Source organism: Podarcis liolepis, assembly GCF_965112155.1.
Source record: "Podarcis liolepis genome assembly, chromosome: 15".
Taxonomy (NCBI): Eukaryota; Metazoa; Chordata; class Lepidosauria; order Squamata; family Lacertidae; genus Podarcis; species Podarcis liolepis.
Genome location: NC_139566.1, coordinates 43,580,820 through 43,598,135, shown reverse-complemented (window position 1 = coordinate 43,598,135; position 17,316 = coordinate 43,580,820). Strand labels below are relative to the sequence as shown.

At 46.8% G+C, this 17,316-nt stretch overlaps 1 protein-coding gene across 2 annotated transcripts in view; it reads right to left on the bottom strand.

Annotated features, from left to right (window-relative positions):
* Positions 1-17,316, bottom strand: part of DNAH10 (dynein axonemal heavy chain 10) — a 123,301-nt gene that overhangs the window by 613 nt on the left and 105,372 nt on the right. For both annotated transcript variants that reach the window (XM_083476578.1, XM_083476579.1), the window contains 15 exons: positions 16,502-16,731; positions 13,819-14,092; positions 12,668-12,772; positions 12,052-12,206; positions 11,617-11,771; positions 11,290-11,473; positions 10,078-10,278; positions 7,977-8,186; positions 7,477-7,572; positions 6,734-6,905; positions 4,377-4,508; positions 3,104-3,315; positions 2,846-3,013; positions 2,277-2,457; positions 1,886-2,031 (listed from right to left, as the gene is read on the bottom strand). In XM_083476578.1, the coding sequence (XP_083332704.1) occupies positions 1,886-2,031; positions 2,277-2,457; positions 2,846-3,013; positions 3,104-3,315; positions 4,377-4,508; positions 6,734-6,905; positions 7,477-7,572; positions 7,977-8,186; positions 10,078-10,278; positions 11,290-11,473; positions 11,617-11,771; positions 12,052-12,206; positions 12,668-12,772; positions 13,819-14,092; positions 16,502-16,731 (2,621 nt within the window). The remainder of the gene's footprint in view (positions 1-1,885; positions 2,032-2,276; positions 2,458-2,845; positions 3,014-3,103; positions 3,316-4,376; positions 4,509-6,733; positions 6,906-7,476; positions 7,573-7,976; positions 8,187-10,077; positions 10,279-11,289; positions 11,474-11,616; positions 11,772-12,051; positions 12,207-12,667; positions 12,773-13,818; positions 14,093-16,501; positions 16,732-17,316) is intronic.

The following is a 17,316-nucleotide window of genomic DNA, read 5'->3' as shown; positions in this document are numbered from 1 at the left end:
CATCTGAAGGCAGCCCTGTATCGGGGTTTTTAACGTTTGATGTTTTTATTTTTGCTGGAAGCTGCCCAGAGTGGCTGGGGAAACCTAGACCAGTGTTTCCCAACCACTGTTCCGCGGCACACTAGTGTGCCGCGAGATGTTGCCTGGTGTGCCGCGGGGAAAATTAAAAAATGCGAAAGATTTTTTTTTTTAAAGTCAAATTTTCGATTGGGGCGCCGTCACTAGATGACCCCTGGGGTTCCCTCCCTCCCTCCCGCTCTGCGCCTCCCTCCTTCTCCTCCTCCGGGGAGGCCCTTCCTGGCTCTCGGCCAAGGCTTGGCAGCTGCCACTCACTCGCTCGCCCACCCGTCCCTCCATCCCTGCATCCGGCCTCTCCCCCTCCGTCCCCAGCGCGGGGGCTGCCGGGATCCGTAGTCCCCTCGCCCTTGGGCTCCGCGCCCGCGCGGGGTGCGCGAACTACGTTTCCCAGCGTGGCTTGGCGGGCCGGGCGTTTTGTTTGAAGCGCTCTTCTCCCGGCCATGGAATGAGCGCAGCGGCGGCCGGGCGGGCAGGGGCTCTTCCGCGCAGACCCCGCGCAGCCTGCCTGCGCCCCCGCAGAGATCGGGCGGCAGGATGGAGCCCGGGGATCCCCGCGGAGGCGGAGCGGCGGAGGCGGAGGCTGCCCCCCAGGTAGGGCTGCGTCGGGGGGTTTTTATTTTTGCAATGCTGCATCCACGCCGGAGGGGACGCATCGGACCGCGGGGAGACCCCTTGGCGGGCGTGCAAGGCAATGCATGCATGCAGGCGTTGCATGGAGTGCAGTGCAATGCAATGGCAACGCGGCGCCCTGCATGCATGCATGCAACTTCCACCGGCGCTCCGGACTTGGCAGGTGAGGGGGGTCCCCAGTGGGCGGCAGAGAGAGCCGGGAGGGCGAAGGGGAGCCGGGGGGGAGCAGCGCTGCTCCCCGAGCCGAGCCCGGGGGGAAACTTTGGCGTCGTTGCGCCGGGTGTTGGAAGCGGAGGCTGGCGGGGGCCCCTCACCTGCAAAACCTGGTCGCCTCTCATATATTTCGTGCATTGCATTCATCGCCCGCTTTCTCCTCCAAGGAGCTCCCGGGGGCGCGCGTGGTTCTCCCCGTGTTAACCTTGCAACAACAGCCCTGCGAGGTGGGTCAGGCGAGTGGCCCAAGGGAGCACCCAGGGATTGTCCTGGCCAGGTGGGGTGATTTGAACCCTGCTCTCTGCCCGGTCTTCGTCCTCATTTAGCCCCCACATGTGCATGACTGTGCATGACTGAGGTTTTCCCCCCTCGTCTTGGCTATGGTGTGAGTCTGTGCTGTTAATTAATGGGGTTCTGCCTTCGGAGAAGATGAGCCAGCCCTCAAGGAGGTGATTATGTAATTTGCTAGCAATTCATGTCCCTCCCGGCGTGACGCTGCGCGCTGACGTCACGGGGCTGTAATGGTGGTGTGCCTCGAGATTTTTTTCATGAAACAAGTGTGCCTTTGCCCAAAAAAGGTTGGGAAACACTGACCTAGACAGATGGGCAGGGCATAAATAAATTATTATTATTATTATTAACAAGGGAACTTGAGGGGGGAAATATAATAGAAGCTTGTCTTTAATTTTCCAAGTACACTTAGCAATGTTGAAATGCAGACTGCAATGCAAGGGTGGCCATATTCCAGTTAATTGAATTTCCTACCGGGGGGGGGGGGGGCTTGAGAGAAGGAAAGCACTGCAAAATCTGCCCTTGGAATCCTGTCTAAAATGGTGTGGCAGCCAGGATTAGTATGGAAACAAAAGACAAAGTCTGTGTAGGAGGGAAGCTTCTCTGAACCAGCTCATCCCAAGTAGTCTGCAGTTTAAATAAAGCTTTAAGAGCTGCTCTTGGCAGCTTGTACCTGTAGCTTGAGACGATGAGCCTCGATGGGGATTATCTTCAGAATAGGTAAGTCAACCACCAGCACTTTGGGCTTACTCTTGATGAGGCAGCTATTTTCAAGGTCCCAGTCAGCTCCTTCCAGGTACAGGCCAGAAACAAAGCATCCTGGTGAAGACCAGAAAGACATTGTTCAATGCTCCATGTTTTGAGACTTCAAATAGATGATCTAATAAAGCCCTAGGTGTTTAACCATTAGGGAACTTTTGTTACAAGACTTCAGTGGAGAAGAGGTGTGTCAGTTTCTTCCTTTGAAAGGCAGCAAGCAATCCTTAACCTGCACACTCAACGTAGGAATATACCAACAGTCCATTTCCAAGTTCCAACCAAGACAGCTCTGGGGAAAGCCCTACCCTGTCCAGGACGCTCTGTGACTTCATCTGCAGTCCTGTACTTGGTCACTTGAGTATACAAGGTGGAGCGGTCCAGAGGCCAGCCGTTCTTCCTGCAGGTTGCTTGAACAAGTGCAGTGAGGTACGACTCGGGGATATGCAGTCCCGACAACCACATGACGCTTGGTTCGCTCTCCTCAATCTGAAAGCAGAAATGTATGTTAACTGACTCTTTCCCAAGTTGAATTACCATGGCTACAATCCAGCGCAGCTCCTGAGTTCAGTGGCTTTAAGGGCATCTAGCCTGGGCTTGGATTGTGGCCTTAGTGTCCCACACAGACAGGAAATAATGCACAAGGAGATTACCAAAAGCTGCCTTGTACACCAGATCAGACTTGGACTCCTGTGACTGGCAGCATCTGCCCGGGGTCTCAAGCAGAGAAGGATCTTTCCTATTGGCTGCTGCCTGATCCATCCGGAAATGCCAGGGACTGAAGCTGGGGTGGTCTGCAAGCAAAGCACTGGCTCTGCCACAGAGCTATAATCCCCTCCCCCTCCCCCATTAAAGGACATTTTGAACTTTCACTTACCCATGATGTGTACTGGAGAAACCTATTCTTAAAATAAATCATCCAGTTGCCAAGTGTCTTCAGGGTATCTGGGGCCAGCTTTCTCCATATGTTTGGGATTTGCCCGTTAAAGAGAGCACGGGCCACCTCATCCAATTCATTGCTCATTCCAACCTCCCCAGCCAAGGCCTGGTGAGAGAATTGCCAGAGAATTCTGGTTACATATCTCTATCCAAGGGGTGGGGACAATTTTTAAAAAATCTAAACAGCTTTGCTTACTCTTTGCAGTTCTGCCAGTGACCTTGTCATGCGAGTTATGAGCTTATTAAAGCGCTCCAGTTCCTGTAGCAGCACCACTGTTGTCGGTGAAATTTCCAGTCCGAAACCCTTTCTTATCTGATCAACGTCAAAGACCTGGGGCATTTTGTTTTCTATGTCCTTAGCAACCTGGCCAATATATTCATCTCGACTTATCCCTGTAGCAGATTCACCTAAAATTTATTAAGTTGAGAGTTATTAGAATTATCTACACTGGCCACCAGTCTGCATGAGGACTATGGCACAGTTATTGACTCTCAGGCTTTTATTAATAAACAGTGTCTTAGTGCCCAATTTTATTCACCTGTAGATGCTCACAAATACAGCTAACTGATGAATCACCCTACAACTTCCTTTAATCATTTTAGTGTCCATGTAAACAGGCTGTCATCTCACAAATCTACATTTCCTAGAACTCCAGGTTGTGGGCTGGGGAGCCATGACAGAAAAATAGGTCTAAACAGATCTAAAATCATCTGACATTTGTAGTGAACTTGACTCCTGTGTTTTGACTAATCCAAACAGTTTCCCACTGGATTAGAATCTCCTCTGTGAACACATTTTGGAAATTGCAGAAGAATGGGTGTGTCCTTGTGGATGAATGGAAATGTTATTGAGCTATACAGTGGTACTTTGGGTTACATACGCTTCAGGTTACATACGCTTCAGGTTACAGACTCCGCTAACCCAGGTATAGTACCTTGGGTTAAGAACTTTGCTTCAGGATGAGAACAGAAATCATGCTCTGGCAGTGCAGCAGCAGCAGGAGGCCCCATTAGCTAAGGTGGTGCTTCAGGTTAAGAACAGTTTCAGGTTAAGAACAGACCTCCGGAACGAATTAAGTACGTAACCAGAGGTACCACTGTACATAACAAGCATCCGCAAAATATGGGTAGATGATTTTGTGAATGGTTCTTTAGTAGCAGGCATTCCAAGTTAAATTCTGTCAGAAAACAGGGATAGCTATCGTTTAATGAATGGAGGATTATTCTTCCACCTAGCCCAGGATTGTGTCTGGGAGCAGCTCTCTGTGGTTTCCCCCTTTCCCATCCATTGTTACTTGATCCTTTTAGCTGGATTGGACCTGGGACGGTCTTCATGCAAAGCAGGTGCTCATCACTGACTCGGGTCCCTCCTCTCCATTTCACTGGTGTCCTCAATGGAGTTGAGGTCAAGTTCTAAATCTTTTTGTTTCTTTCATGCCTACATAGTTCTAACTGGGCAAGAGTCATACCTGTTTGAGGCTGCAGCTCCAAAAGATGTGACCACATGTCCCGAGCTGCCTGTGTATAGTATCCAATTTCAGCATTTGGGTGTAGGCCAAATACCTCTGGAGTGTTAGCAAGCGGAAGTGACTCTATTTCTTCTGTAAAATGGAGGTACAAAAGGAGGGGGGATTGAAAGGGGTGGAATAATCAAAGATGTGGAAGTCAGGTTCACTTCTGCAAACTAAAGAACATTCATCCTCTAAAATTTATGCATGTTTTTGGCCTCCTGTGGTGCTTTTAACATATAGTATAACATTCTGATGTCACTGTTTTTTCATAGTTTAGGTAACTAAATAATGGAAAAAAATAGGAGCAGGGACAAAAGATGGAAGGAACAGGGGTGCTAAAGGAGAACCTTAACAGAAAAAGGAGACTACAATGCTTCTGAAGCAGTGTGAAATTAAGGGTCATTCACTTGTACTCAGCCAGCAAATTTACTTACTTACTTATTTAATATACTGGAGGTCTCAGGGCGGTTCACAGAAGAAAATCAGAATATGAAACCACAAAATATATAATCAAAATAAAAACAACCCAATACCCCCTCCCCCCCAAAACCCACATTTTTAAAAGGGCATAGGATGTCAATCAAATCAACTAAAGGCCTGGTTAAAAAGGAACATTCAGACAGGGAGCCACTGCAGAGAAGGCCCGTTTTCGTGTTGCCACCCTCCAGACCTCTCCAGGAGGAGGCACACAAAAAGTGCCCCTCAGAAGATGATCTAAGGGTCTGGGTAGGTTCATATGGAAAGAGGCGGTCCTTGAGGTATCATGGTTCTGAGCCATTTAAGGCTTCACGGGTCAAAGCCAGCACTTTGAATTGGGCCTGGAAACTACCTGGTAGCCAGTGCAGTTGGACCAGGATCAGTGTAAGATGCTCAAATGTCTTGCTCCAGTGAGCAACCTGGCCACTGAATTCTGCACTAGCTGAAGTTTCCAAACTGTCTTCAGAGGCAGCCCTACATATAACACGTTGCAGCAATCTAACCTTGAGGTTACCAGAGCATAGACAACTGTAGTTAGGCTATCCCTGTCCAGATAGGGGCGTAGTTGGGCCACCAGCCAAAGCTGATGGAAGGCACTCTGGGCCACTGAGGCCACCTGAGCCTTGAGCAGTAGCAAAGGATCCAGGAGTACCCCCAAGCTGCGAACCTGCTTCCTTCAAAGGAAGTGTAACCCCATCAAGAGCAGGCGACCTCCCACCCATCTGGTCTAGGGAACCACCCACTAACAGTGCCTCAGTCTTATGTGGATTGAGTTTCAGTTTGTTGGCTCTCATCCAGTCCATTACCGAGGCAAGACACTGGTCCAGCAGATGCATACTGTTGACAATGTACTCCAAACCTCCAGATAACCCTACCCAGTGGTTTCATGTAGATGTTAAACAACATAGGGATAGGATTGAGTCCTGCAGAACCTCACACTGAAGGTTCAACAAGGCTGAAAAGCATTCCCTCTGGGAATGACCATCCAAGTAGGACTGGAACCACCGCAAAGCAGTGCCACCCACTCCTAGTTCAGACAGTCGCTCCCGAAGGATACCATGGTCGATGGTATCGAAAGCCACTGAGAGGTCGAGAAGAATTAACAAGGACATGTTTCCCTTCTCTCTCTCTCTCTCTCTCTCTCTCTCTTTCTCTCTCTCAACAGAGGTCATCACCAAAGCTGTTTCTGTGCCCAAACCAGAGGTCGACCAAGGCTTCGATGGGGGCGCCAGTCATATCAGCTGGAAAACCCCGCAAAGCTGTTTGTAATCCCACTGGATCCATCAGCCTCGGAGGGCAGATCTTCCTAATAGCTCAGGCAGGGAGGCTGCTGGGCGGTAAACCAGCAGAATCCCTAATCTGTCCTGATTGCCCAATGCCCAGAACACACATTATAGATTTGCCCCCAACTGGACAGAGAGTCCGGAGATAGAGAATCTATAGACCACAGCAACTCCCCCTCCCCAACCCTTGAGTCTGCCCTGATGCTGCCCTGAGTACCCAGGTGGGTACAGCTGGGAGAGACCAACTCCACCCTGTTGACCCACCCAGGTTTCAGGGATACATGCCAGATCAGCCTCCTCATCCATAATCAGATCGTGGATGAGGGAGATTTCATTCTGGGCTGACTTGGCATTCAACAGCAGCAGCCACAGACCTGAGGGCTGGCTGACAGGACAACCACAATTCCCCAGGTTGGAGGAGGGGCTGGCTGGTATAATGATTCCTGCCCTGAATAACTACACCTGCAACACGCAAAACATACAGGAGATCAAGGCTACTTAAGACGTGGCAGTAAAATAGATTTGGAAGCCAAGATGCAACAAAGCTTTGCTTACCAACATACTCATCCTTGGTAGTCCCTTCAGGGATTTTATAGTCAACATCCTCATCATGGAAAAAATGGAAGGGTTGGAAGGTGTCAAATATGAAATCCCCCAGATACTCATCCATGTAGGTGGTAAGGATGCGCCGATCAAAGCTGTCAATGGCCCGTCCACCGTACATCACCTGGGGTTTGATGAGATGACTCTTTAGGCCAGTATCAACAACTTGGGGGTTTCCCCATCAATTTGACCTGAATTTCCTTCCTCAAGTCATTCCTAGCAATAAACAGTAAACTTCCACAGGCTTTTGATACTCTCACTTTTCATTTCCTTAAGACTAGCTCTCATGGTTCAAAGGAAAACTCTAATGAAAGGGTCATGCTTTACCTCTCAAAAGCCACAGAACCAGAAGTAAAAACTTCATATTTGCTTCGTATTTAAAACAGCATTAAAAAGTAGTCTGATGCAGTTAGCTATGTACCTGTAACATGAGGTTCCCCTTTCTTATAATAAGAGTTCCACCTGCTTTGCATATTGATTGCAAACTTTGGCACCTCCAGTTAAAAGGGCCTCATTCAGCAGGACTTTTTTTTGGGGGGGGGGGGAATCTTCTGGAAAAGGCAACATGGTGGCCTCCAGTTCTGGACTTCAGCATATTGCCTTCCCCTGAAATAGGCAATGCTGTGCTTGATGGGCTTGGTATAAGGCAACTTTTTCCTGGCTCAGAGCAATTTGGCAACGACACGCTTGCTTACCTCTCCAATGAGATACTTGAGGCTTCCCCAAGGAATTTTGTCATCATTTTGCTGGAATGCTTTTGTCAAGTATGTGTTGAGGATCTCCATGCAGACCTAAGGGAGTTATTGCAGTGGGCAGAATAAGGAGGTTACTGTTGCTGAGACATTTGTAGACACTGGCTTGCTTTAGTTTCAGACAATGCCACACTCAAAGCCAACAGTGCCTTCTTCCTCAAAACAAAATGGAAGAGCCCAACTGTCTATGAACAGCTGTTCCACCTGGCTGCAGCAGAGGGAGACAAGAGACAGCAGGGCCTGCACACACCAGTCAGGAGCCGCCTTGATCATCTGAGACATAAATCTAAAGAATCTTTTGTAAAATATAATGCTGCATCTATGTCCTATTCAATATAAAGCAGACTTTTAAAGACTGAGACCTATCATGTAAACAAGAAAGCAAAGCTGGAAGCTATTGATTCTTTTACCATGGAAGATGCTGGCCTGCACAAGCTTCTTACCTGGAAGTCAGATTCATTGAAATCATAAGGCACATTCCAACCGATCTTCCCAAACTTCCTCCTCTCCTGAACCACGGCATGAAAAAATGCTAAGACATAGACCAAAGCCTTGAAAGCAGGATGTGGGCACTGATCAAGGGCTTCATGAGAGATTTTGAAGTAGGTGGATCTCATATTCAGTTTCAACCCATTGGGTGGCTCTGTGACAACCTAGTGCATTGGAGAAAATGAAGGTTTGCAGTTAGATTTGCCAGATAAATTGACACTGAGCTACTCCTGTTCCTGAGGGTGCTTTTAGTGGCTTCCTTTACCTGTGCAACATGTGCACTGTGCCTGTATTCTCCATCCCCCAGTCCTTGCCCCAAATGTACAAATTCTGCAACCAAGAGAGTTTCAATTTAATTTATATACCATTGGCCAATTTGCAGAGAATTGTCTGACTGCAGAATTTGTTTGCTTTTCTGTTTCTTTAAAGCTGAATTCTTGAGCTGTCACTTCTTCCTAGCTATGAAATTATATCCACCCCTGAAGCAGGGCCACAACCCATATATGAAACTGCCTTATACTCATCCTCTGCCTTGGGCCTTTATTAAGGTCCAAGGGCAGAGAGGGCAATGGTGGCAGCAGGGCAGGGCGGCACTGCTCATTTCGCCTCATGCAGCAACACAGGCTGCACTGCCCTTGCTTCTTAGCCAGTATTGTCCACGTGACTGTCCAAGGCCTTAGGTTTTTCCAGACCCTGCTGCTTGAGATCCTTTTAACTGGAGATGTTGACGGAGGAGACCAGAATGTTCTACGTGCAAAGCATGGGCTTTGACATTGAGCTCTGGGCCCTCCAGAACTGACAGTATTTCCTGAAATCCTGTTGCCTCTGTTTTTGAGACTGGAGACTGGGAGAACAAATTTCCCTAGTTAAAATTACTTAAGTGTCACTCTGCTGTTCCAACATCTGCCTAGCAAAATGATTAGGTTTACATGAGGGATTTACAGGAGGAGAAACCAAGTCACTGTTGAAATATCATTAGTGGAGCTTCACTGGCTTGTGATTTAAAAATAATCAGCTCAGCTTGCTTGTGATAAATGCCTCAGACTTAGGATAAAAGCAACCAGCTGCTTCCTATAAAATCATTTGCCCTACTGACATGGAGGCGCAGCTTGGCACAGACAGCAGCCCAACATGTTCAAATATAGAAAAGTGTATCTGAAAATGGTGAGACAAAAACTGGTGACTCTAGCAGATTTCAAGCTGATTGGCCCCCAAGTTCCAAGGCCTTCCCCTCAACACAGAAAGCAGGGTTGCCATATTTCAAATAGTGAAAAGTTTTTGAGCTATTTTAAAGGGAAATCGCCAAAAACAACACTGCCTACATGGGTTGCCATACGTCCGGGCTTCCCCTAACATTTTACCGATTTCCACCCAGACACGGCTTCTGACTGCAGTATTCCAGATATATCTGGGGAATTTCGGACGTACAGCAACCCTATGGAAAGGCAAATAAAATATTGGGGCATGAACCCAAGAGTTTACTTATCTCTGACTTTTTAGCATCTGATTTTAGATATATGAGGACTGTGGAGATCACACAGGGTTCCCAGACGTTTGACGGTCTATTGACCCTGTGCCACCACTGTAATTGCTTTCTTCACTGCCACCAACCCGTTTCTCACGGGTACACACGGAGTCCAGACAGTTGTTAACATTAACAAATAATCAAGTTTATTTTATAGGCATGAACAAGCTTATGGTTTCAGTTATTTTTTCTTGGCAGTTTCTTAATCTTTGTTCCTTTACTGACCTATATGTTCCTAACAACTTCAAACTGATTATCCTCAACTAACTATCTATCTGACTCCACCTAACAATTCCTCTCATTCTCTCACAACACAACTCGATCAACACACAGACTATTCCTCCCTCTTCCTTCTCCAACTCCCAACTCTCACTCTAACTCCTCCTATCAGTTTTCACTGGCCAATCACATCACACTCATTTTAACCCTTTCCTTATGACCCACCTAGGAGGCAAACACCACAAGGACAAAACCATATTCAGAGAAGCTCATCAAGCCCTCTTCCTGAAGTTACACCATCTTATTGGTACCTTTAGTGATTTCTGGAGGATCCCAATTGGAAAGCCCTTTGTAGGGTCTGTTGTCAACCACAAGCGGAAATCTGGGTGTGGCTTAACAATCCTTTCTAGAGCCTTCTCCAGATCAATCAGCCACTTCACCAAGAGATGACAGTTCTGCAACATTAACCACTGTCCCCGGGCCACAGCATTCTCCAACAACTGTAGGGCAACCTGGAAAGGAGAGGACCTGAGTCAAGATGCAGGTTTAGTCTAGCAGGAACTGAATCCTTAACCAAAAGTGAGGGCTTCTCTGAAAAAGTCTGTCAGGAAGCTAGTTTACTCATTTTATAGACCTAAAAGAGATGTCAAACTGGGCTTTAAGTAAGCACATCTACCTGATCACGAAATCCCGTACAGGAAGTGTGTTGATTCACGACAGAATGATAAAATTGTAAAGTTGGGAGGGGCCCAACTGTCACCTAGTCCAGCCCCCTGCAATGTACAAGTGGCTCAGTCCACACAGAAGACGCTCATGCAACTCTCTGGCCTTGCTTCCAGCTTTTCAAATTTGTGCTTGAGCACTAAGCGGGTAGCACAAGAAGACTGAGAATGTGCAAGACAACAGAAGGAAAGAGACAAGGCGCTGGCTTAGAATCATAGAATCATAGAGTTGGAAGAGACCACAAGGGCCATCGAGTCCAACCCCCTGCCAAGCAGGAAACACCATCAGAGCACTCCTGACATACGGTTGTCAAGCCTCTGCTTAAAGACCTCCAAAGAAGGAGACTCCACCACACTCCTTGGCAGCAAATTCCACTGTCAAACAGCTCTTACTGTCAGGAAGTTCTTCCTAATGTTTAGGCTTCTGAATCCCTCACTCTGGATCAAGGCAAGGCCTCACTTGGCTGACCAGTTCTATTGTTTTGTTAAAGCAACGGCAGACTCTCTTTCCACATCCATTATGCAATTGCTTGGGAAGAAGGGATAGATTTTTTATTTTTTATTGTCAAGAACATTAAAATTCCTTTCCAAAGCACTGACTGGAGAGGACGCACCCTGTTTCTGATCAGGTAGGACTGGTAGGGGCCTCCTCAGCATGAATATGAAACTTAATTTGCATTAGCCCTGCCTCTAGAGCAAGTGGGAGGAGCTAACCAACTCCTACCCCACCAATGCAGTAAGCATGTCTACATGCACCAAGGAGGGGAAGCCTGCTGACTTGAGGTTTCATATCAAACTTGCCTTCTCCTGCCCTTGTCCCATAGCCAGGAACTTGAGTCGGTTCCCTCCAAAACCTGTCCGATCTGCTAGTTTCATCAGGTCACTGGCAGGGTCAGAGCCAGGACTTAGAATGAAAACAATGGGTGAATTTGGGGTGCTCTGCTCAAAGATGGCTTCAAAGCTGATCACTGGAGGCTGAACATATCTGGGGAGGAAGGAGAAAGGGAACACAAGTGAATGATTCATGGGGAATGGGGACTTTATCTAGTTGTGATGATGACCCAGGGCTCACACTTTGTACAGTAAAATACTATTTTTTTTAAAATGGAGGGAAAGAGCAGCACTTACTTCACACCCATGGTGACAGTAACATAATCAGTCACTGCGCGATAGACACGGTCCACTCGGAAGCAACGCAAAAGCAGCAATTTCTGGAAGTCACTGAGACTGCTTCCATAGTGCATGGGATATGGGGTTTGTTCCAGAGCATCAATATCATACCACTGGTAAAAATGAGAGGTTAAGTCAGTATTCCATGAGCATTTGATTTTCCTACTTAAAGGAGGAGAAAATTACTAGGGGTTCTGAAAATCGCTCCATGACCCCTCCTACCCTTCCACAAAGGTCAGCTTGGGTGCAGCTGAATCTGACCTGAAGGCAATACATCTTGAACCTGGTATTGCCCGCTCAAAAGCCAGGCACAAGGAACAGACAGAGGCCCCACCCCCTGCTCTTATTTCCAATACTCAAGCTTGACCATTCAGTATGGAGAATCTTGCTCACAGCTTTCCACTCATCTGGATTATCCTCCAAATCGGATGCAAGAGATCCAAATTCTTCTGGGAACAGTTCAGAGACACGGATTACATCCTCCCAGCCTTGATCAGAAAGCCAGGCACATGGCTTCTTTCGGGCACTCTTCTCCAAAGAAATATTGCCTTGAAACAGGACAGAAAAATGTGAGCACCACAATCCATAGATAAGGAGACAGGTTTTAGAAATTCACTCATCTGAATGGCAAATATATTTCATCAATATGTTGAAGAATTGAATTGTTCACTTTCCTGCCATCATGTAAGAGAAAAATCACCCGAAACGGAGAACCTCACATAGCTGGAAAGAGTACTTTCAATTATGTAGACTTACTGAAAGGGGCTTTACAATGTAGGCGGCTCACGGAACTGCACCTTTGTCAAGTCTCACCTCTGCATTAACAAAATCTATAAAAAGGTTTCCATCCTAATGGATAATAAGGACCAGAAATCCAAGCCAATAAATAAATAAAAAGACTGACGAAAAGTCAGGATAGACAATTGACAAAAAGTCTGGCTAGACAACAAAACACTTTTGTATCCAGCAATACTGTATCTGCATTGAGTTCTGGGAAGTATTTGGCTACCTTTTAAAAAGAAATCCAGTTCTTCCTGAGGGACTCTGTGATCAGCTTGTTCAATCTTGATTGTCATGTTAAAGGAGAAGAGTAACTTGTGCTTCTCAAACAGGCCTGTGAATGAAACCCCAATAGCTTCCATTATTAAATGCAAGCCCAGATGTACTATGATTCTGATCCACAAAATGGCAGCACACAGAAGGGTTGAACGCAGGCATTCTGAATTCTGGGACTGAGGTAACTGATGCCTTAGAATCTTATTAGGAGACCCTCCCTCAGAAGATCAGTGAGCTGTGCTGAAAGATCACTTGCCCATCAGTTCACACCTGCCTCTGCAATGCACAGCCAGAAAGAGCAGTGCTGGGTGAGTTTCACACCGCACAGACTCTCTGCTGATGCAGAGACATGGTGAGGAAGCCTGGCGTTAAATGAGTGTACATGCTAAAACATACACCAGAGGGAATTCATGGTTGATGCCCAGGAATTCCTCAGCAGACGAAAAGGATTCTATGGAGATGGACCATTTTGAAAACTGTAATTCTAAAGGGCTGCCAAGCACATTCTACAGAAGTGACTCTGTGAGCAGGACCCCGGTGTCTGTATAGCCCAGTGTATCCAACCAGAGTAGATCCACTGAAATCATTGCACCCAAGTTGCAAACAATGGACCTACTCTGAGCAGGACTAACATTGGATACAATGACTGTCAAAGATAGGGATCCTGATTGGCCAATCATATATTGAGGCCCATGTAATGGAACCTTGCCAGGACAACTTTGCAGTTGCTTTGGCTGGCATTTCTCAAGCTATTGTCACTTCTCCACAAAGTCCTTAGCCTACACCCCTGGGGAATCCTTTTCTGAATGAGTTTGCTGATCTGATCATCCAACCCTAACACTATCTATTTTCAGGAAAAGCTTGATGATCACACAAATTTTCCTGGGCACTAAAGAGGATTTTTATGCCACACCTCCCCAAGACCAGCCCGCATTATTCAGGTGACAGTGCAGGCCCAAGGAATTTGCACTGCACCAGAGAAACCTGAAGGGAGGAGGAATGTATTTCATGAAAATCAAATGTAGAATGGACACCATTTTGCACTGCACCAAAGATGCTTCCCATAATACTTTCTGCCTATAGGGAGGTTCCAGTCACACCAACCTGTGCAACCATAGTTGTATACATTAAATGTTAACGTGTCCATGATGTTCCGCAACCTCTTTGCAACAATGGTGTCAGGTATTGATTTCCGAAGAGAGAGACCAAAAACATCCAAGAAGGCAGTCAAGGAGTACTGGTACATTGTGTTGACAAGGGCCATCTCGGACAGCACAAAGAACAAGATGGCACCTCTCTTGGCAGCTGCACGGTAACCGTCTCGCAGTCTGTCAATATCTGTTGCTGTTTTTTCAGCCAGCTTGAGTTTCTCAGTTACCTATTTTGCACAAAGAAGTAAGAATTTGAATCTGTTGCAAAGGCTGAATTGAACCCACTAGCATGAGGAAATCTAAACAATATTAGGGGCAGTGGGAATAAAATATTCTGATGTACAGTGTAAGCTGCAGTTGATCATCGTAATGAGTAAACATGTAATCCATGTACCTCGTTTGAAAAAAGATCTGCACTGTACTTCAGACATAGTGCTAAAACAGTGTTTCTTGCATGGATATGTAGGGTAAATGAAACAAGTGAAGGTGTCCTAAATCCATTCCCCACACCTCAAATATTGTTCCCTAGACTATGTAGCCTTGAATGTGCGCTGTTTTATACAGAGTCAACTTGTTGGTCCAGCTAGTCCAGTAATGGCTTTCCGGGGTTTGATATTATATCTCTCCAACTCTTTAACTGCATATGCAAGAAATAGGACGATTGGTCTAACCTGAATAGTGAATTTATTAGGTGGATGGTGAAGTATTCAGAATGGGCTGTTCCTCTTGCACAAGACTCAGGCAGGAGCAAAGAATTGTGGGAGGTAGACTGTTTCTCCTCAGTTTTTCAGACTGGCCAAGCAGCAGTTTTTCAGACTGGCCAAGACTGTTTCTCCTCAGTTTTTCAGACTGGCCAAGCAACAAAAATCTAAAACTGAATTAAACACAAGGCCTACCTCCCCCCAGCACCCAAGCCTTGCAGAGACTCTAAGGACACCCTCAACATGTAGTGGGAGGAAATTGAGCCACTGAAGCAGACTGCTGATTCAAATATTATTGCAGGCAAAATGTGTCCCAATAGCCCTTTGTGCTGGTGAAGGAGACAGGGCAACTGACAGTTCTCCTTTGCGCCGCTGAAGTAGACAAGAGAAAAAGGAGTCAAAACTTATTTTGTTTCTCTTTCTTTCTTGTTTTTTTTCCAGAAGCAGCAATTCTTGAAGAAAAGCCAATGCCCTGAATAAAGGGTCACAAAGACACTGAGGGGAAGGTGCAGAGCGGCTGTTAGGGAAGCAGCATGTGGTCGCTTGCAGGAGGCAGTGCACAGCGCAAAAAAAGTTGAAGAAAAAGGCAACGGCCAGCAACAAGAAATAAAGATCAAAATTAATAAATTAATGGAAAAATAGAAGTAAAACACTGAACATAGAATAGGGAAAGATGTTTAGCAGGGGGATGAGTTGTTTTGTGTTTTTTTACCTCAGTGGAGGACACATAAAAGGACAGACACCAAACAGTGACAAAGACAGGAAAAATAGCTAACAAAGAACTAAGGAAGAGGAAGATTACTAAGTACCGTATTTTTCGTTCTATAGGATGCACATTTTCCCCTCCAAAAATTAAAGGGAAATGTGTGTGCGTCCTATAGAGCGAATGCAGGCTGCGCCGCTAAGCCCAAAGCCAGAACAGGAAGACGGAGCACTGCGGAGCGCTCCGTCTCGCTGCTCTAGCTTGGGGACGGTGCCTTCACCCCGCTGTCCTGCAGAAGCTAGCAAGGCTGTTCCCAAGCCAGAACAGCGAGAGGGAGGGCTCCGTCTCGCTGCTCTGGCTTGGGGACGGCTGCGCGCAAACCTCTGCAGGGCAGAGTGCTGCGCTCCAAAGGCTTCAGGGATCTTTGAGGCTGGCGGTGGGGGAAAGCAGCGCTTCCCCCCACCGCCAGCCCCACAAGCTCTGGTGAATGTACCTTGAACACACCTTGTTTTAGAGGGGGAGAACAAGAAAAAAAAATTTTCCCTGTTCTCCCCCTCCTATGGTCCGGTGCGTCCTATGGTCCGGTGCGTCCTATGGTCTGGTGCGTCCAATGGAGCGAAAAATACGGTAACTAAGAACTAAAAGGCAACAAAAAGTAAGAGCAGAGAGAGCCCAACTGCTCCATCCTACACAAGGGGGGGGGGGGACTGAGGAGAAACGGTCTACCTCTCACAATTCTTTGCTCCTGCCTGAGTCTCACTGTTATGTACTAAGCTTGGATCCTAGAACAATAGGCAAGTAGGATCCTAGAATGCAACAACTGATTGGCCTGCAGGAAAAGACCAATCAGGCTCCAGGAGGGAAGCAGAATCAGCCAATCAGACGGGACTCATTGTGCAAATAATGTATATAAAAGCCTGAGGTTTGGGGGGCAATTCAATCACTGTTTTATAAGCTGCAATAAAGAGAATGATCACTACAGGACTCCGAGTATATTTCACTGGCAACGAAGGTGGGATCCTGCTGAGCTGTCTGCCGTGCACTGCACACAGCCACCACAGGCAACACAGCATTGCACCACACATCCAGGACCCAAGGACTCAGAATGACGACAGAAAACAGCTTCATGTCATTCGGTCCATCCCTACCTGAACTGAAGGAGACAATACTATGAAAGTGGGGCCCAGAGAAAGGAAAACAGCCCTCTCGTGGACTATACGCATTGCCCCTACCTCAGTAGCTTTGGACTTTGTCTCCTCCAGAGTATGCACCAAGTCTACATTGTCCAACATATTCCCAGTGGAAGTTGCCAATTCACGAAGGAGGGAGTCTTCCAGATCCTTCAACAAATTCTTGTTTTCACTCGTTTCCTGGATGAGATGTTCTCTCTGCTCTTCCAGTTCACGCCTTTCAAATCCTACAATGACGCTTAGTAGCTGGTCTTCTAAACCTTTCAGAGTAACTGGAAGGAATTTAACAAGGTCACTTAACACAAGGTTAGTTTTCCAAAATTACTTTCACTCTAAGATGACAGTTAGAAATCTCTTAATAAGGTCAAAGGTGCCACAAGTTATATTTTGCTTGCAGACTTTTCCTGCGGTCACTGTGGGAAAGAGCAGGGCTCTTCTTACATTCTCATGAGTACTGATTGATCAATCAAGTAGCTTTGTTGGTAGTTACTGCATTGGTTCCAAAGACTGAGATGAATAAACCTAGGCCCAACTTTTCATCAGTTCCCACTAAACTCCTTGAAGATTCCCCCGCCAAAAAAGGTTGACCCAACAGTAAAAGTTACATAGCAAGGTTTCATATCTACTGCACAATTTGAGAGCTGAGAATGCCCTGGGAATGGAGGCTCTCCCAGGAATGGTCTGAAGCTGCAAGGTCTGCCATGGGGCAGTGTCTCCATTGGAGACTCTCAGGGAAGCCCATGTTTGCCAGACTGAGTGCCATGGAAGAAAGATGAGGTGTAAATCTTGTATCTCACCTTTCCACTCATGGCTCCAAGGCAGCAAATAAACAACAGGGAAACTATGTAACTCAGAAG